This window comes from Glandiceps talaboti, chromosome 9 (genome assembly GCF_964340395.1).
Source record: "Glandiceps talaboti chromosome 9, keGlaTala1.1, whole genome shotgun sequence".
In the NCBI taxonomy this organism is placed as follows: domain Eukaryota; kingdom Metazoa; phylum Hemichordata; class Enteropneusta; family Spengelidae; genus Glandiceps; species Glandiceps talaboti.
The window spans coordinates 16,229,867-16,254,888 of NC_135557.1; the positions used below are offsets into that span (position 1 = coordinate 16,229,867).

At 36.9% G+C, this 25,022-nt stretch overlaps 4 protein-coding genes across 5 annotated transcripts in view; all 4 read right to left on the minus strand.

The window, feature by feature from the left end:
* Positions 1-12,219, minus strand: part of LOC144439650 (uncharacterized) — a 16,962-nt gene extending 4,743 nt beyond the window's left edge. Inside the window, exons 1-6 of one of the 2 annotated variants that reach the window (XM_078128888.1) lie at positions 11,979-12,219; positions 8,576-9,929; positions 7,646-8,134; positions 5,893-5,997; positions 5,077-5,160; positions 284-415 (exon numbers count right to left, since the gene is read on the minus strand). In XM_078128888.1, coding sequence (XP_077985014.1) covers positions 284-415; positions 5,077-5,160; positions 5,893-5,997; positions 7,646-8,134; positions 8,576-9,893 — 2,128 coding nt within the window. In that variant the 5' untranslated portion in view covers positions 9,894-9,929; positions 11,979-12,219. The remainder of the gene's footprint in view (positions 1-283; positions 416-5,076; positions 5,161-5,892; positions 5,998-7,645; positions 8,135-8,575; positions 9,930-11,978) is intronic. The other variant, XM_078128889.1, reaches the window with a different exon arrangement.
* A 2,807-nt stretch (positions 12,220-15,026) lies between these two features.
* LOC144439870 (beta-1,4 N-acetylgalactosaminyltransferase 1-like) lies at positions 15,027-16,622 on the minus strand. The gene has a single exon (XM_078129105.1). The coding sequence runs from the start codon at positions 16,620-16,622 to the stop codon at positions 15,027-15,029; it is 1,596 nt and encodes a 531-aa protein (XP_077985231.1).
* Positions 16,623-19,027: 2,405 nt separating this feature from the next.
* Positions 19,028-20,776, minus strand: LOC144439871 (beta-1,4 N-acetylgalactosaminyltransferase 2-like). The gene has a single exon (XM_078129106.1). It carries the CDS (start codon positions 20,774-20,776, stop codon positions 19,028-19,030), a length of 1,749 nt encoding a protein of 582 aa, XP_077985232.1.
* Positions 20,777-22,833: 2,057 nt separating this feature from the next.
* On the minus strand, positions 22,834-24,546 carry LOC144439873 (beta-1,4 N-acetylgalactosaminyltransferase 2-like). The gene has a single exon (XM_078129107.1). The coding sequence runs from the start codon at positions 24,544-24,546 to the stop codon at positions 22,834-22,836; it is 1,713 nt and encodes a 570-aa protein (XP_077985233.1).
* Positions 24,547-25,022: the final 476 nt, after the last annotated feature.

The following is a 25,022-nucleotide window of genomic DNA, read 5'->3' on the forward strand; positions in this document are numbered from 1 at the left end:
TTATTTGTCTTCGTTTTCTTTTTAACACCTCGTCAATCTAACAGAAGTATTGTGACCGAGGAGTGTCTTGGGGTTGTAGTAATTTTAAAAGATTTACATGTAAAATACAATAAAATTCCAACCGACCTATTTTCTGAAGTTATGTTATCAGAAACATACATTTCTCTTTCATTTTTCCTGATAAATGTGTTCAAATTTCAGTTATGTTGACACGGTAACACTACGATTCAATCCAAAATAGAATGAGTATGCATATTGATATGAATATGAATACGAATCTTACCTGTTGCTGACTTCGATGACGTCACTAATGTTGTGATGATGACAATAAGGAATACCAGAATCATAGCATACCATGGCTCAATCATTAGTATAAACCATATCCACTCCTCTTCTGACGTCATAAAATGCATACCTAGAGGGTAATATTACACTCATTAACTAAACATGTATATAAATATGTATATAAAATCTGATTATGAATAGGGGTTTCTTAAGATTGTTAAAATGGCCATATGGAGGAGGAAAGATTATTTACTGTGGATTTTTCGTTAATGAAACAACTTATGTGTTTGTATTTGAATAACAATGTGTGGAACAACAAAAAACCAAGTCCCATATTTGTAACTCAACAATTGAAAAAAGAAAGAAAAAAAGTGTAAGAATTTTTTTTGCAAATCACTTGCTGTACGTACAATAACAAACTTTTCATACATTCATAAACGTTTCCTGCAATTGCTATGTTACAAACACGGACTAGGTGTGTGCTGTTTAACACTGTCATACTCTCTTTCATCCACATGGCCATTTTCAAAATTAACAACAGAATGAAGTGATTTTTGTGTCTGTTTACTTCATGATACATATTATAATATGCTGCAGTATTTGTAGTGTTACGAAGCCCAAGTTGCTGATACATGTACTATAATATTTTCTATACTATTTTTTTTCTATTGTTTATGTGTACTTGCTGAAGCATGTGTGTGTGTGTAATACTATGTATGTATGTATGTATGTATGTATGTATGAATGTATATGCATGTATGCATGTAATGCATGTATGCATGTATGTATGTATGTATGTATGTATGCATGCATGCATGCATGCATGCATGTATGGATGTTTGTATGTATGTATGTATGTATGTATGTATGTATGTATGTATGTATGAATGTATGTATGTATGTATGTATGTATGTATGTATGTATGTATGTATGTATGTATGTATGTATGTGTGTGCGTGCGTGCATGCAGGCGTGCGTGCATGCATGTTTGTATGTATGTATGTATGTATGTATGTATGTATGTATGTATGTATGTATGTATGTATGTATGTACATCTCCGTTTGACCAGACAAAAGAATCGTAACTATCCCGTATCTATGCATGTTATTACAAACGATCATAATGTATCAGATATGTCCATTTCAGGAATTTGTAAGGTTTCTGGTGATGAGAAAGCTTTGAGGTTAAAGGAAGAAGAAATCATTTTCCGTCTTGGAACGCTGGAACCCCTTGGTATTAATAGATTATTCTCGTCTTTCCCAATCTAATTATCATGATTATTGGGTATTTTTTTAAATTTCAGGCGTATTCTATTGGGTTCTATTAGGTGCGTGCGAATTTAAGAACTTATCCCACGTATAACCGTTTATTTATATCACGCGCGGTTTTGTTCCATTATATTTAGAAATGTTCGGGTTTTCACCTGGCATTTCTCTGTCTCGCCAATTTTTCCTTTGAAAAAGAATTTTTATTCGAAACGTCGGATTTAACAGCTATATATACGGACTGGTTTATTAGTTCCTTATGCATTTCTATGTATGTATGTATGTATGTATGTATGTATGTATGTATGTATGTATGTATGTATGTATGTTTGTATGTATGTATGTATGTATGTATGTATGTATGTATGTATGTATGTATGTATGTGTGTGTGTGCGTGCATGCGTGTGTGCATGTGTGTATGTATGTATGTATGTATGTATGTATGTATGTATGTATGTATGTATGTGCGTGTATGTATGTATGTATGTGTGTGTATGTATGTATGTATGTATGTATGTATGTATGTATGTATGTATGTATGTGTGTGTGTGCGTGCATGCGTGTGTGCATGTGTGTATGTATGTATGTATGTATGTATGTATGTATGTATGTATGTATGTGTGTGTATGTATGTATGTATGTGTGTGTGTATGTATGTATGTATGTATGTATGTATGTATGTATGTATGTATGCATGTACATGTATGTAAGAATGTATGTATGCATGCATGTATGTATGTATGTATGTATGTATATGTATGTATGTATGTTATCTATTTATCCATCTATTTTTATCTATCCATCCATCCATCCATCCATCCCTGTCCGTCTGTCCGTGTGTCCGTCCGTCCGTCCGTCTATCTATCTATCTATCTATCTATCTATCTATCTATCTATCTATCTATCTATCCAACAGTCAGTCAAATGTAAATATTTGTTCATGGATGAAGTATTGTGACATTTAGGAACACAATATGCTTACAATTCGAGGTAACTTATTTTATTCAAATGATTCTGACTTTGGACAGGAAAAGGCAACCATTTGTAAGAAATGAGAAATACAAATCTACCGCATACTTATTTGTGTTGACATTACTGTTTGATGTTGAAAATACTGTTATATCCTCTGCCTCATTACGTGTAGTATGTTTTGGGATAACCCATAATCAGAACTGAAACCTTGACTTGTGGTTGGCTTGGTAATGTGTCTTATTCAATGGCTAGGTAATCCCAAAGCTAAATTTCCAGGAACATTTGACCACTGATGGTCACGAGTCCATCAGAGTTTGTGTTTTGAATAATAGATATTCTTATGATGTGGCTTGGTGTTCACTAGAAAATTGAAGGTATTCCATTTTTCTTTTGGATTTGGAAAAACATTTATTTTCTGACTTACAGCACTGACAGACTTTCATTTAAAAAATATTTGCAATAAATGTTATAATTATTATAACAATAAATACAAATACAATAAATTAAAAAAGGTAAATACAATTACAATAAATAAGTTATTACCAATGACGTGTGCTATTTACTACAATCAAATAAATAAATACTGTCTCTAATATTTAAAGACACACAACTTCTACAACGTCTCCACTCATGTTGAATTGTTTGTAAATGATATGTTAAAACGTTCAAAGCCAAAATACTGAAATTCACTTTACGGAACATTTGATATCTCCTTGCTAACAATAAATAGGCTAAATAGTGATGTAAAATAGTATAAATGACTGGCCAAACTCATTACTCTTCCATTTATTCCATTGGTTGACTTATAATATAATTGCTATCAATAAATAGTGTTGTAAAATAGTAAAACGTACTGGCCCAACTCACTACAGGTTTAAATAAAATGATATTTGTGGTGTTTGGTGGCAGTTAAACATAGACTCTTTACTGCCGTGTCCCAATATGTCGAATTTCGTGTAAATGAAAATGCAGAGAAATGCACATCAAAATCCACAAATTCTCTTTTTTAAATAAAGCACTGAAATATTATTATAAATAAGAAACAATAAAATAAGCTGGTCCTCCTCATTATATATCTCCTAGATAACGATCTCAGGGTGGTCTCTGACGACAGGTCGACGTCCTATTCACAGGTGTGCCTCACCCATCCAATAATATAATATATGTACAGTATTTTTTTTCTTGGCTGGATACGGATATTGGCGAAGGCTGGTGGTTTAACTTGAACACCTGAAGGATTGTGCTATTGCATAGATCCACGCATTATATCAACTTCTCGTGTGTATGATCACAGCTAATGTTCGTGTTTGTTCTTCAATAGGTATTTCAATCAATTATTTACCACAGTCAATATAGTGTCAACAACTTGCAAAAGGCATGACGTCATATCTATTTCTGAAAGTTCGTTGGTTCAATAATCTTGTAAACAACAGTTTTACAGTTTGCACTATGTTAATCATTAACGCTTACCGGTCATTCGCCTCAACAGTTCACTAGTACTACTCTAAATTGTAAAAAAAAAGTTGTTTTTGTGATACATTATACGCTTAATATGAATAAATATTATTCCTATACTAAATCCTAGTAAATAAGTTAAAAGTAGAGATCAGTTACCTACGCTACTGGTCTTACTAAATTACGATTGTATTACACTAGTCACGAGGGAGACACTGATTACAGAAAGCAAGAAAAATATTGAATTTCGAATGCAAAAATGTTAACAGCTAACCTTCCTGAACTGGGATAGACGGCAAAATGTCACAGTGAATGAATTACCGTGTAATGAGGTGCATGTATCAAAATTATGAACAACTGCTCTGTCGAAAAATCATCGATGATACGTCAATAAACCAATAGCCATACCAGACTACGCCACATGGTCTTATTCCGATGAAATACTAAAGGCTGTGTAATGAACACCCCTGCCCATTATGGCGTACGTTCGTAGCTATGATCTATTTCACAGTTATGGAATATTTACATAAAGTGAATCGTTAACTGAATAATATGTTTGAGTTTATGATAATGGTGGGAAATGAACAACCCTGCCCATTATGGCGTACGTTCGTAGCTATGATCTATTTCACAGTTATGGAATATTTACATAAAGTGAATCGTTAACTGAATAATATGTTTGAGTTTATGATATGTAGACGATATTGGGGGCGCCACACAACTAGCTCTGCTGCAAAGGTACTGTGTAAGCTTGGTTTGATACAGTAATTACCACAGTAATCATGTTTGACCAAGTTTTGTGTTGAGGTCAAACAAAACAAATTCCGCCATCAAGCATTACTTGGAAAGTTGGACCGCACATTATGGGTATCAACTTGTGTAAGGTAGCTCTGCGCAGGAGCTTGGTAAATTACCTTATCAGAAGTAAGACTGTAGGTTCAGATGTATTTTTAATGGACAAATACCAATCAAAATTTGCAACTATTTTAAAGCTGCTGCCACAGGGTGTTAAGAACATACAAGGGTACTAGTGGCAAATAAACATAACCTAACCAGTACGTTTATTTTGGCCATTACTTTGGTTATTCATACTTACTTTCAAGGGACACGTTCACGGTCAAATCCAAATCAACAGGCTCCTCTGACGTCACCTCACCCTCCTGCCTGTTACCGTTAAAGCCTGAGAAGATGTAATGTAATGTAATGTAATGTAATGTAATGTAATGCAGTAAAGTTATTTAATGTGTTAAGTGGTGTGGTGGGTGTAATGTGTTGGGATGTGATGTAATACAATGTAATGTAAAGTAAAGTAAATCAATGTAAAGTAATACAATACAATACGATGTATTGTAAAGTTATGTGATGCAATGCAATGCAATGTAATGTAACGTAATACATTGAATGTAACGTAATACCATACCATGCCATGCAATATAATTCAATGTAATGTAAAGTTAAGTTGTGTAATGTGTTATTTGATGTGATGTAATGTGTGATGTGATGTGATGCAATGTAATGTAATGTAATGTAATGTAATGTAATGTAATGTAATGTAATGTAAAGTAAAACAATGTAAAGCAATATATTGTAAAGTGGTGTTATGTGATGTAATGGGATATAAGTATAAGGTAAATTAATGTAATGTTGGTAAAGTTTGTTAGTGAAATATTGACAAGAAAGGATGGGGAGAAAAAATACAAATAATTAATATTTGTAAGAATGTTTGAAATTTGTTTTTATCAATATGCAAACCATCACAGTGTTAGTTATATTAAACGCTGTACATGAAAGTAGTTAATACGAGGCAAGCAACTGGAACACTTTTAAGTCATTATATATTTCTAGATACAGATTTGAGTATTCTAGATGTTTACAACTATATACTTTTATCACATAAACGTATTATACTCACTTTCAATGAGATATTTGTCATCAATATCCGACTCTATTTCATCTTCAAACGTTTCCTCTTCAGCTTCAGGTAGTCTGTCTATATTCTTCAGTAGTCCACCATCTCCTAAAAGTAAAACGAAATTAAGGTGAAAACCTGCAGGACTTCAACTTTCTTCTTTTTGATCCTACCGAGCATTATATACACAACTTTGAAGTAACAGATCTGTATTTTAACAGAAGAGGGCCAAGCTCAACAAACTTTACGTACCTCTTATATTTGGACAAATATTCCCTTGTTTGGGTTGTAGTTTGGTAAGGATTCGCGGAAACTGTTGAATACTATAAGGCCTAAAAGATTGTGTGGTTCCGGTTACCCGACCTCACTTAGTTTTTCCAATGCTAACCCTAAACATTGTTTTACGTATTCGTGAAGAAGGAGAAATAAAATCGCGAAAATTGTGAAATCTTGCTAGAAATAGTGGATGCAGAATATGACAACAACGAAAAAATGCAATTTAAAACTGTTCTTCCAATCTGTAATGTCAGTACATATAAGAAACCAAAAACACAGAGACCCTAAAGCAAACAATGGAAGACATAACTACCTGACACTCACATGGAAAAAGAAATTTTAAAAAAAGTCTACCTCCCCCACCTATTCTAAAATTGAACATAATCGGAACCAACCAATTTTGTACGCCTAAGGGAACTACTGAGAGAACTACACCAAGCACACTCTTAAAGTGGAACAAAGTTAAGGCCGGTGTTATCTTAGCTGTAGTTATCATGCTTAGAGGACAGAATAAAGTAATTTTCACCAATTCTGCAGTGGGTACGTCTAAAAGAGTGTTCTAAAATAAGGTAAATCTGGCTTACAAGAGACATGTTGTACACTGGGGCAAGGGCGCTTGTAGCAGGTTAGGAGCTTCACGCCTTTTGAAACGATTGCTGCAAAAGCTCCAATTTTTTTCACTTCCCATGATACTTCACTCCGATGTACGGTTTGTCTCTTGAGTGCCAAATTGCCAGTTTCCACACTGTACTTTTACTTTAGCGAGGTCCTTCTGGCATATCTCAAATTTAAAAGTTGCCGTCAAGGTGTCAAACATCGTATTGAATCAAATATATCTGATAAACCCGCATATAATTAGGGTTGAACGTGTGCGAACAAAAAATATGGGTTTCATACCCTAGTTTTTGTACGTCACAACAACACGCGTCTACGTCATTGGTTCCGTGGAGTTCGAAATACAAGTTGACGCATGATTAATTGCCGTTGTTTTCCCGGTTTTCATAAATTAGGGAGGAGGTGAGGTATTATTCCTAATATAATTGTTTGCCGTTACTCGTCTATCGAATCATAGTGATATGGCAAGGCCCCTTATAGATATACTCGTATTTTCCTTTACAGAACGGAGATACGTATTTGGGAATAACTAATTATACCATGCACGGGCCAAGTTTAACAAAAAATATGGAATATATACGCTGGTCGTTCTACGTCACGACAACGCGTGTCTACGTCATTGAAATATGAGTCAAAACGTTCAAAATTGCCTTTACTTTCCCCAATGATTTTTCTTTGATATTACTTGCGCTAGTATACTTATGGTATTCCCCAATATTTTTCTTCATTCAATCGGCAAATACTCGTGATCTAAGGGTTGTCACAACTCGTCTAACGACTCGTAGTGACAATGCCCCTTAGGTCACTCGTATTTTTCTGGCTGAACAGAGAAAAATATTGGGGAATAACATCTTATTGTACTTACTCTCCATGAAGAACCTTTCAACCCGCTGAAAGTTATTGTCGTCATAGACAACTCTGAGTGGGCGGGTGATGTTTAGCATTTCAAACTGTTCTCTCATCTCATCAGTTATTAATAACTGTTCGAACTCAACAGCAAAGCGACCTGAACGACATTTGCCCTCGAATTTGTATAAATTCAACAGACATGAAAAATTTAGTTTGAGTTGCAACGATCCTTCCTCGATATCTCTAAGACGAGCGAAATTGTTATAACATATATTCTTCAATTTTCTACGACTTTCGTCATCTCGTATAAGTTTTTGTACTGTCTTTTTGTAAGTCTCATTGATATCCTCTAGAATGTCTAACAGTTGTTTTCGTTCTTTTAATTGTTCATCTTCTTGTACAGTGACGGGATCCTCCTCTCCCCCATGTATATGTGCTGTTTGTTCCGGTGAGGGTAATTCTCTCTCATAGATGCTGCGATTTAGATGAATCTGCACTTCAAGGTCTGTAAGAAAAAGTAAATGGGGGACGGTGAAGATAGGTTTACATGAATGGGACAGACAGACAGACAGACAGACAGACAGACAGGCAGACAGACAGACAGACAGACAGACAGACAGACAGACAGACAGACAGACAGACAGACAGACAGACAGACAGACATACACACACACACACACACATCAATGTGTGTGCTAATGTGTATGTGTGATTGCGTGTAAGTATGGCACATTGGTACTCGAAACAGTATCAGTCTATATACAATGTCATTATTCAATATGTGCACATAGAATTGCCATGTAGACGGAAGGTAAAGTATTACGCCTTTTAGATAATTGAGTGGCATATCTATTAAACGTGCACGTGCCTCAGTATTGCACATCATTTAGGGCATACATGTTTTTTTTAAAGAATACTTGAATAGCTAGATCTACTTTGTACTTACCTATTACAGCATCATCTTTAAAGTTACAATCTGTAGGAGAAGGTGGCGTTTGTGAAGTGATCATGGCAGCAAAGACACTATGACTGTCTGAAATGTTTGTATTACATTCGAAGTCATCCTTAAGATCACTTGCGATTTGAAAAGCTGTCATTATGTCAGCAAGTACGCCAGTTATTCTCCCAGGCCATTCCTTTTCGGGATCTCTAACCACATCATGTAGTTTGTACTTCGTAAAATATTCCCTGATATAAACCGCTATCTGAGAATCTTCAGGTGCTAGCAATGGAATACCGATCGCCATTGCCTCTAGGCCATCAAAACTGTATTCTTCATAACACTTGGTGATCAGACAAAGGTGAGATTGCTGAAGATGTTGCGCAAGACTAGCTGTAGAAGGGCCGTCGTACAGTGAAAACTTTACCCCGTACTTTTTTAGTTTGTCAGTGAGGACTGTCCGGTCAATATCCGGGTGTAGACCTGCAACTACCCACTGTGGAGGATCAGTGTGAACGGTCTTGTATAGATTGGTTATTTCGCCCAAAGCATCTGCAATATCCCTAGTTTTTCCAAGTTCATCTTTTCCATTTATCTTCCCATACGTCAGTAGTACGTGCCATTTTGGATTATTTTTCAAAATTGTCTTTTGATGGAAGAAAAATTCATCCGGTCTCGGTAAGTATTCCTTGTGTGGTTTTTCATACAAATCGTCTACCCTATACACGTTCTCAAAATGGTAGTACATATAGGGTCCGATAGAAAAAAGGATATCAGCTTCTTTTGCCCATTTTAGCATTTGTTCAGAGATTTCAGATGAAGACAGGTGAGAGTTTATATCAGGAACGACGTGGTTTATGAGTACCAGGTGAGCATCTGGAAATAAAGCATCTCTGATCTCACCAGCGGCGTCTGCTGTCTTTGGAGCGTACCCCACAACATATGTAATGTGTTTGAGTTCATCTAAACTGGGATAATAACTCTCATGATTCACTAACCATTGGATTTTAGGAGTATCTTCAAGTGGATTAATTCTTTTCTTTCTCTTAGGTAATATCAAATTAACGTCTATGGATTTAGCGTCTTCAAGAATCTGATCAGATACTTCGGTGTCTATAACTGTTGAGTATACTCTCAAATGTTCGTCTTTTCTTCTGATAAATTCTTTAACCAGACCTCGATGAAATCCTGGTAGGCCTAATTGGTCTGTTCCCCAGTGGTCAAACACGAATAGTACACCAGGCTGACAATGTGAATGGTAGCCATCGGTCACCAAGAGTGTAAATGTCACGAACAGCACGAAATTGCAGCTGTTTAACTTCATAATTTTGTTCAATGTACCAACATTCAACGGATAGATCTGTGGGAGAAGAATAGTGTTATATGATCATTCAACAAACTATTTTGGCAGCCATGTTCACTAAGTTATTCTAAATTGTCTGTCCTCCCTTTCTCTGTTGTGATGCTGACTACACACACCGTCTCTCTCTCTCTCTCTCTCTCTCTCTCTCTCTCTCTCTCTCTCTCTCTCTCTCTCTCTCTCTCTCTCTCTCTCTCTCTCTCTCTCTCTCTCTCTCTCTCTCTCTCTCTCTCTCTCTCTCTCTCTCTCTCTCTCTCTCTCAATAAGTTAGGTCATTGAGTAAAGGAGCGAGACCCGTTATTTTAGGGTGAAGCACATCGACAACCTTTTAAGAATATTAAACTTGACAAATTTTCTCTCTGTAAAAGTCCCACAATGTTTATAGAAGACGACGGTACAGTTACAGATAGTAGATAGTGTCGTTACCATTTAAATATTACAAAAGTGTGGCCCTTTTAATCATTCTGTTTCTAATGAATCAACCACACATTTCTTGGATTTTACAAACAAATTATTAAAATCATAATAACGCCATTTATGGGCCCATCAGAAAACTAAATTTAAAAATGTCACTGACGGTAAGAAAATGACGCGACAGGTGTGAATATGAAAGTAAAGTATCGTATATCTCGGAAATTCGGATATATCATCTTACTGATTGAAATATATAATAAAAATAAAAACTTGGTGAAAAGATGACAGAATATAGATGGAATCATATGATAACTGCGCATTTCGTAAACTACCTGATCAACGCAATCAATTCATGAGTAGCAAAGACGGATGGACAATGGACGGATGTATGACGTAGTATTTGGAATGAGACCATGCATGACGTGGACAAAAATGTTGCAAAATCGTATGATTATTCCTTCTGCGATTACAAGATATGTCTATTATGAGTCATTTGAAATATAATCTCTATATATGTTACTGTCATGACAACAACGTGTCCGATCGACTGATTGTGTTCGCAAGTATCAATGAATGTCGTCACATGTCATCATAAATAAGGTCCAATAAACTCTATGCCTGACCTTTGAAGTCAACATAGGCATGGCCACTATTGACGTAAACACAACGTGTCCTTGGCACATTGCCCATTTACGTATGTATTTGGCAAAAACAGTTACTAAATTGGAAATATAATCGACATACTATTTCATGAAAACATGTTTTGCCTGTGTGTTTATATGTCATATTATGAACTATGTACAAGGTGAGTCTAAAACACGTCAAGAGGGAGCAACTGTCGCGATGACCGTACACATATAAAGATCAAATCATGGAGGTTTGCTACGCTTGGTTTGCGAGATAGCATGTTGTAAGCTTTAAAGCATAATGTACATGTACTTTCAACACACTGTAACCTGAAATGTAATAAAGAAGAAGTTGTCATGTTTTTGTTCTGGAGTTCCCCTTTTTCCTAAATGATTCATTGATACAACAGGTGACGTCAGGGGATTAAATTTATCGTGACAGAAACTGTCTGACCTCAGTCGTGAGAAGGACTGGGTTGTAACTTCCCACGTCAGATATGATATTACCAAACACACCTTACTGGTCACTTGATTTTACCTCTCCAATTATGACTCGGCAATTTCTTCCGACAAGCTGCTGAAAAATTTTATACGGATAGCACGACCAGCTTCGTTTGGCAGGATTACTTGTATGATATAGGAAAATGTGAAGTTTCTATATTTTGATTTTGATAGACAACAAAGAACACATACACGTGTACTATACACTGTTACGGAGTTATGAATACAAAATGGTGTCTGGCTTCAAAAGCTCGTTATTATGCATTGACTTGACAGACAATAGCGGTCTGGCGATGAGAAATATTCCCTTATAACTGGTTTCGACAACATGGTTTAATGACATTTCAGTCGATGCTATGTCTGATTCTATAATGTAATTCCTTAGTATAGAGAGCTTCCGAGTCCGATATATGTAGTGGTATATATATATACACACACACACACGCTATCCACAACAAAGCAATGTCTGGAAATGAAAATGGAGGACATACATAATATCATTACTTACCTATCACTGGTTCAGTCACGTACGGCGATTTAGTAAATGTCAGAGAATACAGCTAAGTAAAACTTGAATGTCTTCGACTAGTCCTGATAGAATATTGGAAGATGTAGATCTCATACCATACTATTATATAGTCTGAATAGTATTGCGAAACCTGACAACGTTCAAGTGGCGTGTGACCTTGTCCTCAAATGAACTCGTTTGAATATTAAGTATGATGGTATTTACGTGATAAACAGAATGACGGTATAGTTCGGGTAGGTGACTTGTTCAATAGTTTTATGTCAGTGCTTTCATACAATCACATGGTATTCAAATCAAATTTTGGCGTTTATGTTCGTTTGTTTTTTCAACGAACATATGAAACGTATCCGGAGATGTAAGACGTTTATATGGCTTAGATAAGCTTATACAGGACACACAAGCAAGTAACATGAGCTATACGCATTCTGTTGAAATTCGAACTTTTAATTGGAAAGTGATAGAATGTGAAAGTAACTTATATCTCGTCCTAAAACGACACACTTTGTATTGTATAAACGGAGAATAAAATATTATAATAATACTCTAATGTATATGCTTCCAATCAAATACAAATACTTGGAAAACTAGTTTGAAATTTCGTTTTTGATTTGGGAGCTCGCCTTCAGTAAATACAAGGGGTCAAGCCCGGTCTTTTGCGTAAAATATGATCCCAATTCAACAACCCACACCCCCATCAATTCAACAACCCACACCCCCATCCCAACCCTCCACTCCCCATTGATTCCAGTTTCTGATAAGTGGCAATCCCTCGGTTTCTTTACTCTATAAAAATGGCCCTAATCTCTGCTCAAATAATGATTTTTACAGATAAAAGAAGGACGGTGTATTTTAATTGTTCATAACAACACTGTTAACCACTATACAAAACAAGGTGACAAACTCTTTTTTTCTAAAATCAGGACAATACAACGCAAAATATAGAGTAGAGATGCATATGTAGACAGCTGAATATGATATAACATATCACTTATTTATTTGTTCTTGGTTCAGTTGATAAAAATACGAGTGACCTAAGAGGCCTTGTCACTACGGGTCGCTGGACGAGTATTTTCTGGCTGAATCAAGTAAAATATTGGGGAATAATATATACCACTTCAAGCGTAATTTATGAACGTTCGTGAACGTTTTGGAACGTTCTGACTCATATTTCTAGCACCGCAAAACCAGTGATGTAGACACATGTTGTCGTGACGTAGAACGACCAGCCTATATACAACCCATATGTCCTGTTTAAAAACAAATAAATTGGCTTTGAGTACAATGGTTTAAAAAGAATACAGTATATACCAACAACTGTGGATTTGCTGTATCAGAATTGTGGAGTTATTCCAAAGTGACAAAACTAGACACATCAAATCATTGCCCTTTATGATTTGAAATAATCAGTGTGATATGTAAGGAGTGTAAACTAAATGTATATAACACTGCAATTGCCAATTGTAGGATAGACGATTTTGAAATGTAGATACAACTTCATAGTCTAGCTTGTGTGTGTTGGATTCTTGTACACGTCCTTTCAATCAAACTAATTAGTACTAACAGTACATTGCATTACATTACAGTACAGTACACTACACTTCAGTACACTACAGTACAGTACAATACACTACAGTACAGTACACTACAGTACAGTACAGTACACTACAGTACAGTACACTACAGTACAGTACAGTACAGTACAGTACACTACAGTACAATACACTACAGTACAGTACACTACAGTACAGTACAGTACACTACAGTACAGTACACTACAGTACAGTACAGTACACTACAGTACACTACAGTACAGTACACTACAGAACACTACATTACAGTACACTACAGTACAGTACACTACACTACAGCACAGTACACTACAGTACAGTACACTACAGTACAGCCCTCAGTAGTGAGTAGAGTACAGTACACTACAGTACAGTACACTACATTACAGTACAGTACACTACAGTACAGTACACTATAGTACAGTACACTACACTACACTACAATACACTACAGTACAATACAGTACACTACACTACAGTACACTACACTACAATACACTACAGTACAGTACACTACACTACACTACACTACACTACAGCCCTCAGTAGCGAGTACAGTATAGTAGACTACAGTACAGTACAGTATAGTATAGTATAATAGTATAGTGCGTGGTCTTTCTGTTGTATTTCGCTAGACAATGACGGGTAAGGAGTTTCGAGAACTACGGTCCAGTTATCTATCTAAAACGAATGACGCAAACAGGATATACAATTGCATACCCTGAGTTACATGAATTATCACAAGAATGAAAAATTCCCCAGGAACTCAATTACGTGATTCTTTTTGCTAATTTTGACGACATTTTCTTGTTGAGAAGAGAATATCTTAAAGTTGCATTACCTTAAACTAAGCATATTTTTTTGAAAATATTTTTATAGATGCAATAACTACCTCGTAATATCATACAACCCTGAACAGCAATGAATCACTTGTGGGTGAACATATTTTTCGTAGCTGTACACATGATAAATCAAATCAAATTCGAATTTGGGTTCGCACCCAAAAATCAGCGCCCTCAACGGCGATCCTGATTTAAACCTTTTATTACAATAATAATGGATGAGATCGCCCACTGATTAAGTACAATATCTGATTTATTGGTATTTTAACACTTTTCAGTGAATAAATTGTGGTTGTCTGATCAAAAACTATACTAGTAATACTGTTACAAACTAACAGTTTTAACATGATGACAGATTCAAATACCAAGCTTTAGCTCAAGATATAAACTTGTCACTACACCACCTACAGATAATATTGACCACAAATTAACAAATACAGTGTCTTTCTTTTTACAAGTAACTGACCAATTTTTAATGACTAGCTATATATTTGATAACTTTGAAAACAATATCCCAGTTGCAGCTAGTACAGGGGAAATATAGCTATACATCGGCGAAAATAACACATTAATGTACTTAAACTTAAGATATGGAATGCCATTTTTGATAGGAAATTCTAAATACACTTAAGGTTATTGTTAAAAAAGAAATGTTGTGCATGTCTCTTTGGATCGTTTTTATCTACAAGTCTCGCTCTGTACATTAAATATTTCTTATTTCGTATTGGTACATGGTCAATGTCAACATCCTTGCACATTGCCACACGCATTTTCCCAAGACCATCAACAAAGAATGCTGTGTGGCCAATTCTACGGTATTCAGGATCGAATCCAATTTTTCTGACGACAGACGTTTTGGCCATGAAGAAATCAACCACAACATCGACTATATCACACTCAGGAAATCTCTCTACCCGATGATATCGTCCGTGCAACGTTCGAAGACAGTCGCCAGTTTGGCCGCCATTTTTAAAAATGAAGCATTTGTTGTAACTACTTCCGTTGACCGTTCCGCCTACAAGGTCAAGATTGGCGATAGAATCTTCTAGTTTTTCCAGCATATATTCCAGTTTTGTTTTCTCACTAAATATAAAATCGTCATCCACCCAAACAAAGTATTTCGTTGTCACCTGACTCAAAGCGACACCTCTTCCCGCAAAAAGTCCTTCAGCGAAAGGCATAATGGTCTGCTTGACGTTCTTTCCCATAACCCTTTGCGGTTCCTCCGAGTCGTCTGCAATAACGATAGTCAGATTTGGGTAGAACTCATTCAAACTTTCCACGAGTCGGTTTACAGCATCGTAACGTTCAAATGTCTTTGTAATCACAGTAACTTTGTCTGATAGCACCCCCTCTCGTCCACTGTCGTACAAATCTGGTAAAATCTCTCTGCGAACGTGGACGTGAACCTGTATGGTGAATCCCATGAAATTAATCTCCGCTGTATCCCGGATGTCAATATCGTAAATCATGCTCTTGTATATCACGTGTTTGAGTAGACAATTTAACGTTTCAACACTTTTGCTTTTTAATATCAAATATTTCGTGCCATTACCGATGATATTGAAGTATGTGCTACAACTAAGTGCTGTGGAGTGTACTACAAGTTTCGAAACCTCCTTGGATAATTTGATTTGTAATATGTATTCTGGTATATCATTTTCTGTGAAGAAGTTGACAAAATCCTGATTGATTTTCAAACCGACAAGTCTCACTGGTTGTAAAGGTTCCACAACTATGCCACTACCAACATAACTAAGAGGCGACATCGATTTACAAATGGCCAATGGTTCCCTGAGTTCAGCTTGGTGGCGCTTCCACCGAGTTGCTTCCGTTCGACGTCTTTCATCCATTTCTTTATCGAGTGGAAAGGGTTGCCTTTTCATACAGCGGCACGGTTTTTGTTGTAAACTCATATTCCTGCGGAGGTTCTCCTCCGTGATATATTCACTTGATCTGTACGACCAGGCTCGGGAATTTATACCCAGTCCATCTTCACGAGATAAGTATATGTCGCCATTGAAACTGTTCAAGAATCGAGTTTTCATAATTTCTCTCCACTGTCTCTCTCCGATGATTTGCACAATGTCATTGATGAGACCATCGTTAGCGTTGAGAAACATAAACGTTGTCGAATTTAGGAATATCATGGTTGTCAGGACAACACCAAGAGAGAAGTATAACACAGCACTTAATGCACTGATGAGTCGCATCTTGAAAGGGAAGTTATTTTACCATAAGTACATATTCACAACGACACACTCCTTGATTCACCTAGATGATTGATAAAAATAGGATTACAGGTACATGTACAAGAGTCAAAATATGAAATAAGCCTAAATGTGTGTAAATACGGTGACCTATCTAAATACACACATATACACATACATACACACATACATACATACATACATACATACATACAGACAGACAGACAGACAGACAGACAGACAGACAGACAGACAGACAGACAGACAGACAGACAGACAGACATACAGACAGACACATACATATTACATACATACATACATACATACATCACATACATACATACATACATACATACATACATACATACATACATACATACATACATACATACATACATACATACATACACACACACATATACATACAGACATACATACATACATACATACATACATACATACATACATACATACATACATACATACATACATACATACACAAATCCAACACATCACGTTATGACACCATAGAGACTGGCAACCTTTTACAGACTGCCATAATGTATAATGCGTGTGCATTGAAACGAACATGTTCTTGCAGATTAATATTTTCAATTGTGTAGAATTACTAGTACTGATATTTATAAAAACATACTTACCGTCTTTGGCAACACATGTAAAAACTACACGAAAACAGGGTGTCCTGTCATGCCCTTGAAATACGTATACATCCAGTAGTCAACCATGAACGCTGGTTTATATTAGTAGCAACTGACACAGATTTGCCATCCAGTGATTGCCACGAATCAGGCATTGTAAGTATGTATGTGTGGATTAACACTGGTGGCGTTGTTGTGTAACAGGTGGTTGAAATTCTATTGTACGACAAACCGTTTGTTGATGTCGGCATACCAAGTCAGAGTGACATCGGTTAAACGATAATTGATATGATAATTGTTGGGACCACACATACACACAGAGACACAGAGACAGACAGACAGACACACACACACACACACACACACGCACGCACGCACGCACGCACATCACACACACACACACACACACACACACACACACACACACACACACACACACATACATACATACATACATACATACATACATACATACATACATACATACATACATACATACATACATACACACACACATACATACATACATACATACATACATACATACATACATACATACATACATACATACATACGTGCCAGGGACTTTCTTTTGGAGATATGTTTACTCTTAAAGAACTACACGGATATACAATCAAGAACGAGGCGGGGAATTTCACGCCGACAGCACCATCTGCACGAATCCTCATCAGTTCTGTTCGTACCGTGTGTGATTTTTGAGGTATACAATATTAGGGCGTCCGTACTAATTATATTTCACATCGTAACATCTTAAAAATGATGAGCTGGTCGGTCAGGTAATTTATTTAAAAGGATTAAAAAAGGGAAGTGTTTGTGATACATGTCGGTGATATTTTCAAGTCATCATCATACTTTAACATTCTGAATACCTTAGAAATCATAATTATAGTCAGAAGACATTTTGAACCATAGTTTTATTAAAATTTTCCAAATTTCAGCCATAAATGAAAATTTTCACTCTGATACGTGCTCTTGGTGTTGGCGTCTAACAATTAGTGACGTTGTATTTTTTTTCTAAACCTGCCGTAGAGGTCGTCGATTTTTTTTCCAAATCGCCAGAATGAAGAAGTAGGGTCGGCCGGAAGCCACCCTGAGGCCTGACAAACAGACAGTAGGAACACCCAACCTACTATCAATCAGGTATACGTATCGTATTCGTCATCAGTGGTCGAAATTTTGATACATTTTCACCATAAAATGTAAACTCTTGTTGTGTGTATGACAGACAAATAAGTATGCACTTATTTATTTATTCATTTACTTATTTATTTATTTGTACTGGATAGTTCTTTAATTGTCTCCCAAGAAGTCCAGTTAGGGTCATCTCCCTCATGGGTTTAGTGTTAATGCCGGAGAAAACCGTAGTGCACGGGGGAAAACCCACAATGTTCGGTAGAGTCAAACTGAACGACACTCTTCTTTAATACTTACAGCGTGGTAAATTTAATCAAACCGTGAATGGGTTCGAACCCCGACTGCAGTGGTAAGAGGAAAGTGGTTTAACCACTCGGCAACCGACAACCCTTATAAGTGCATACTTTTGTCGCATTCTGGGACCGGTGCTTGTGACACGATTCCAATGATACCCCATCCCATGCTGCTCATCGAAGTTATTGGCCAACTCTTAGGTATTCCAACAGTTTTTCAATTGCCCGTCAGACAACCAACCCATGAGAGTAATTGATGTAATTTCGCTTGACCATGACATCGGAAAATTCAGAACAAATGTCAAGTGCATTTCAGATTATTGTTGAAAAATAAATGATTTGTATGTCTCCTAGGATACGTGTCGTCATCTTTCCTAGATCTGTAAAGATTATATTTACTATTTCTTATCTGTACGTGATCAACGTCAACATCTTTACATGACGCTACTCGCATTTTACCTAAACCATCTATGAAAAATTCCGAATGCCCGATTCGCTTGTACTCGGGATCAAATCCGACTTGCCGAACTACTGCAGTCTTTGCCATGAAGAAATCAATGACGACGTCAGTGACGTCACATTCAGGAAATCTTTCATGAGGTCGGTAACTTCCGTAGAGCGTTCGGAGACAATCGCCGCTCTCGCCGCCATATTTGAAAACATAGCATTTGTTATATGGTCGGCCATTGACAGTTCCTCCAACCAAATCCAAACGTCCCATGGGGTCCTCTAATTTTTTCAACATCCGCTCAAGTTTTGTTTTCTCTGTGAATATGAAATCGTCATCAACCCATACCAAATATTTTGTGGTCACCTGACTCAGTGCAACACCCCGCCCTGCAAAAAGTCCTTCTGCAAATGGCATAATGGATTGTTTGACGTTATTACCTAGAACCATATCCAGTTTCTCTGTGTCGTCTGCTACAATAATCGTCATATTTGGATAAAATTTGTTGATACTTTCTACGAGCCGATTCACAGCGTCATATCTTTCAAACGTTTTGGTTATTATTGTCACCCTGTCAGCTATTTTGCCTCCTTGACCTGGGTCATACAGATCCGGCAATGTGTGTCTTCTGATGTGAACACGAACGTTGACAGTAAAGTGCATGAATGTAACATCGACAGTGTCCCGTATGTCGATGTCGTAAAACGTACTCTTATAAATCACGTGACTCAACACTCTGTTTATTTGACTGACATCACGACTACTCAATTCTAGTGTAGTCGTATAGTTTCCCGCAAACGACACATTGACGAGTTTTAGTATTTTCTTGAATGATGATTGCCATGGTAACATCAGTTTTCCTATCTTATGACGAGATTTAATTATTATGCTAATATTCTTATCTTCTGATGAGAGAACAGCTGCTATTGGATCAACAGAGATTCCAACTAGTCGGACAGCTTGCAAAGGCTCAACAACGATTCCGCTAGCAATATAATTAATCGGTGACATAGCGTGACAATTTCCGAGGGGTTGCATTCTGGATTCTTCCTCTTTCTGCCATCTCAGTGCTTCTCGTTGACGCCTTTTATTCATAGCTGGATCCAGTGGGTGTTTGAGTGTGCGATAGCATTTTCCACATACCTTGTCGATACGCATTTTATTACGAAGACTGGACTCTGTCGGCAGTATCATTTTCTCGTCCGGTTGGGTCCATAAATCCTTGAGTGATGCGGCTTGGAAAACGTTTATTCGCTCATCGCCCAGTGGCGTTTCATCAACATTTTGCGCTAAAGCATCGTCAAATAATTTCTCATCACGTTTCGTCTCAAAATTATCCCTACTATCGCTTGAAAATTCTTCCCGCGAAACATTTTCAAGAATTGAAGATGACGTCATCATAATATCACTATCGAACATTCCATGGTGCAAGTCACCCGTTTTCCCGCCAAAAACAAAACGGACTTGAGTGTCGTCTGCCCACTCTTTCTTGATGTCGTCATACCTGACAGTGTGTCGGGTCATGTGAAAAGAGACCATGTTCGTCATAAGAGCTCCAAAAGCAAAGCAGACAATACAGTAGAATAACTCGTTGGCTTTCATGTTAATTTAGACCACACGGTTTCAGTATGAACTTATTCCAAATTGTACCCCTCCTGTTAGCATTATACAATGATGGTAGATGCTTCTTCGTCCAAAATATATCCAAATATCCTAAGGCAAATGATGTAAATATACTGTTTCGTCATTTCAGCTACGTCATAGAATGCAATACTATCCAAAATGGCGGATCAAACACAACGCTTGCTAGCTGGCATTAATATCCTGCCGTCAGCTGTCGACCATGTGTCGTCCATAACACAATGTGCACGATGTTACCAAGTTACTATTGAAAGCTCTCACGCCGTAAACATAATCCCTGTATGATATTTGTTAATAACACGGCATACGAATGACAAAAGTAGACAAAACGCATAATTTTTAAAGCTGATATTGTACAAAAAAATGTATGTAACCATAGACAATAGTGGAATTTCTGTACCTTCGGGCCAGTTTTGATACATTAATGATTTACATATTGAATCTCTTGTTGATAAATATATGTTTGTAGATGTACACATATTATACAAAGGCATAAATGTGATAAAATTATAATATTTGATGCATGCCAAAATAAAATCACTTTATAGGTGTGTTTTCTTTTTATGTAATTTGTAACAAAAACCTTTCTATGAGACGTTTCCACCATCGTTACCTCTGAAATGAAACGCTATAGACACTCTGATTCGGTAGTAGCAAAAATGCCATAATGATCATTGCAACAACTTGAAGTTGAACAGATGTAATAGTGAAATGGTGAATTTTCTCAAGAAAAAAGACTGCGACGTACCTCAAACGTACACACACACACACACACACACACACACACACACACACACACACACACACACACAAACAAACCCACCCACACTCCAACATACATACATACATACATACATACATACATACATACATACATACATACATACACACACACACACACATACACACACATACATACATACATACATACATACATACATACATACATACACACACATACACACACACACATACATACATACATACATACATACATACATACATTCACACACACACACTAACTATCCATCAAGATCCAATGGATATATTTTGAAAATAAACCACAAGTTGTTGTTTAAAATTATTGTATCTTGAATACACAATCATTATTTATCAATAAAGTTATTAAAAAAACAGCATTATAAACCACGTGACACAGGTGCCAAGAATGACAAACTTCAAAATAACAAAGCTCCTTAGATGATCACCTGCACATCGAGTTAACAAATACAGATTTTCGATTTGAAATCGAATACAATGTGTATAAGATATGAAGCATGAACCTTGAACTTGGTGCCTCGGATATAAATTCTTCAAACTGAGGCTTCTGTTGTTACTTTGTTCAAGAAAACTCCAACTTATTTTCAGTTAATATCAATAAACAACAAATCTATGGTCATCATACACATTTTTAAAGTAGAAGTCAAAATGATATCAAAATTTAGTCATTTTAGAATCCAATATGGCCGCCGAATATTCTGGGAAGCTGGGACGATCGCACAATGTCACACCTGAGCTCAATAAGCGAACTTCGTTCGTTTAGGGGAGGGGTCTGGCGTCAATGCGATTGCTGAACTTCCTTTTCGCATTTCTAACCAAATTTCAACGGACATCTTTCACTATTTCAATGATAACAGCTTAGTATTTTAATGTGTTTATCATGTTTTTACATATATCGATGATAGGTGTGTGACCCCTACAGTTTCCATATAGTTTACATCATAAATAAACGCTTAACGTTTTGATGATGTCGCATTTGTGAACGTTCGTTTAGGGGAGGGGGGTTTGACCTAAACGAACCAAGTTCGTGTGTTGAGCTTGTGCGACATTATATGTGATTGTCCCTAAAAGATTTTCGATTTCCTTGAAAACAAGATGGTGAACTCTCAAATTTCTTTTATTATTTCAAAAGGACCAGGAACACGCTCTGTCAAAGTTTGGTGAAAATAGAAGAACTTTGATTTCGGGTGAATTTGTCCCGAGGCACATTTTACCTCAAGACACATTTACACATCTCATCAGACACATTGTAGATTATTACTGAAAAGCAAGTGGTTGGCATGTCTTTTAGGATAAGTGGAATCATCTCTCCTTGTTCTATAGAACATGTATCGAGGACTTCTGACCCGCTCATGGCCGACATCAACATCCTTGCATGCAGCCACTCGCATTTTACCGAGACCGTCAATAAAGAATTCAATATGGCCGATGCGCTGGTATTCCGGATCAAATCCAATTTGTCGAACAACCGCCGTCTTTGCCATGAAAAAGTTGATGACAGCATCTGTGACATCACACTGTGGGAATACTTCATGTTGACGATAAATCCCAGATAGTGTGGAAATACAATCGGCAGTGGCACTGTCTTTGCCATATTTGTACACAAGGTAATTATTGTAAGAATTGCCATTCACAGTTCCCGCCACTAGATCAAGACGACTTTGAGGGTCCTCTAACTTTTCTAACATTATCTCCAATTTAGTTTTTTCTGTGAAGACGAAATCATCATCGACCCAAAGAAAATATTTTGTTGTAACAAGACTCAGTGCAACACTTCTGCCTGCGAAAAAGCCTTCGAGAAAAGGAAGTACAATTTGTTTCACATTATTACCCACAATTCTCACTGGTCGCTCAGTGTCGTCTGCTACAATAATTAAGACATCTGGATAAAACATATTGATGCTCTCAACTAGCCGTTGAATGGCGCCATATCGCTCAAATGTTTTTGTAATTATAGTTACTTTATCGGACAGCCTTCCATCAGAACCTGGATCGTATAGATCCGGTAGCAGTTGTCGTTTTATGTGAAGGTTTATATGAATAGTAAACTGCATGAAGGTAACAGCGACAATATCCCGGATGTCCATGTCGTAAAAGGTGTTCTTGTAAATCACATGGTCTAGCAGTCTGTTGATGACGTTTACCTCATTATACATGAAGGTCAATTCAGATGTTTCATTCCCAATAACAGAAATCATCTTCGTCTTTATCATACGGTTCAATTTAGGCTTTTCTTGTATCATAATTTTTCCAATCCTCCTTTTGGATTCTATGCTAACCCTGAAATTTATGTTTTCTTTACCGGTTGTGAAAATATCAGCGACTACATCACTCACAGAAATTCCAACCAATCGTACAGACTGTAATGGCTCAACCACAATGCCACCACCAATGTATGAAATTGGTGATATTGCCTTACAGATAGTCAATGGTTCTAATTTTTCAGATTCTTCTCTTTGCCACATTGAGGCTTCCCTTTGTCGTCGTCGATTCATTTCCTCATCTAAAGGGTGTATGATTGTTCTACGGCACGAGTTACAGGGCTCGTTCACTTGCATTGCGTTTCTATAGTCAGATTCGGGCTTAATCAGCTCCTCGTTCTGTGGCATAGTCCACAGCTCTTTCAGTAGCCTGTACGAATATGGGATATCTTCGCTTTGACCTACAAGTGTGATGCTGTTGTCGTCATGTCCAGTTACAACATCGCTTTGATTCTCTATCCCGTTATTTGTCAAATCTTCTTCTGGAGAGATCATCCCATTGTCGTCACTTCCGCTTTTCTCGCCATAGAATATATTATCGATGTTGTGGAATTGTATAGTCTTGTCTGGCGCGAATTCATCCAACTTGATAACGTTGTCATTTGAATGGAGATACATCACATGTGGCATCAGTGCCCCCAAAGCAAACCAAATGACACCAATGAACACTTGGCGGTTCGTTACCTTCATGTCAGAGACTCGTATCAGAGGACAATATACTCGGGCATTCTAGACCTGACCACAGTAATATTGATGAAAATATTAGAAATGTTCAAATGACGATCCTGGTCTTCATGACAATAAAAATATAAAAATAGAATATAGACGACGCCTCTCTTGATACAATCAGCTCACATCAAATGTATCAACTCGGAAGCAAAGTGTTGTCCCATCAACCTGTATTAGCGACGCATTATGGGTAACAGCTGTGATTTCACAGATCAGGAGATGAATGCACCATAGTATTGGCAGATAGTACACATCCCTAGCTCAACAAATGCATACAAATCAAAACTACATAAAATATAATAATGTGTATGTAAGCTGTATATTTTGAGTTTTAACTTAATTTAAAAATTACATTAATTTTTCTGTCTGTCTGTCTGTCTGTCTGTCTGTCTGTCTGTCTGTCTGTCTGTCTGTCCGTCCGTCCGTCCGTCCATCTG

Excerpts from the sequence above, each read along its gene's own strand:
- LOC144439870 (XM_078129105.1), bottom strand. The coding sequence starts at position 16,622 with ATGCGACTCATCAGTGCATTAAGTGCTGTGTTATACTTCTCTCTTGGT.
- LOC144439873 (XM_078129107.1), bottom strand. The coding sequence starts at position 24,546 with ATGAAGGTAACGAACCGCCAAGTGTTCATTGGTGTCATTTGGTTTGCT.
- LOC144439871 (XM_078129106.1), bottom strand. The coding sequence starts at position 20,776 with ATGAAAGCCAACGAGTTATTCTACTGTATTGTCTGCTTTGCTTTTGGA.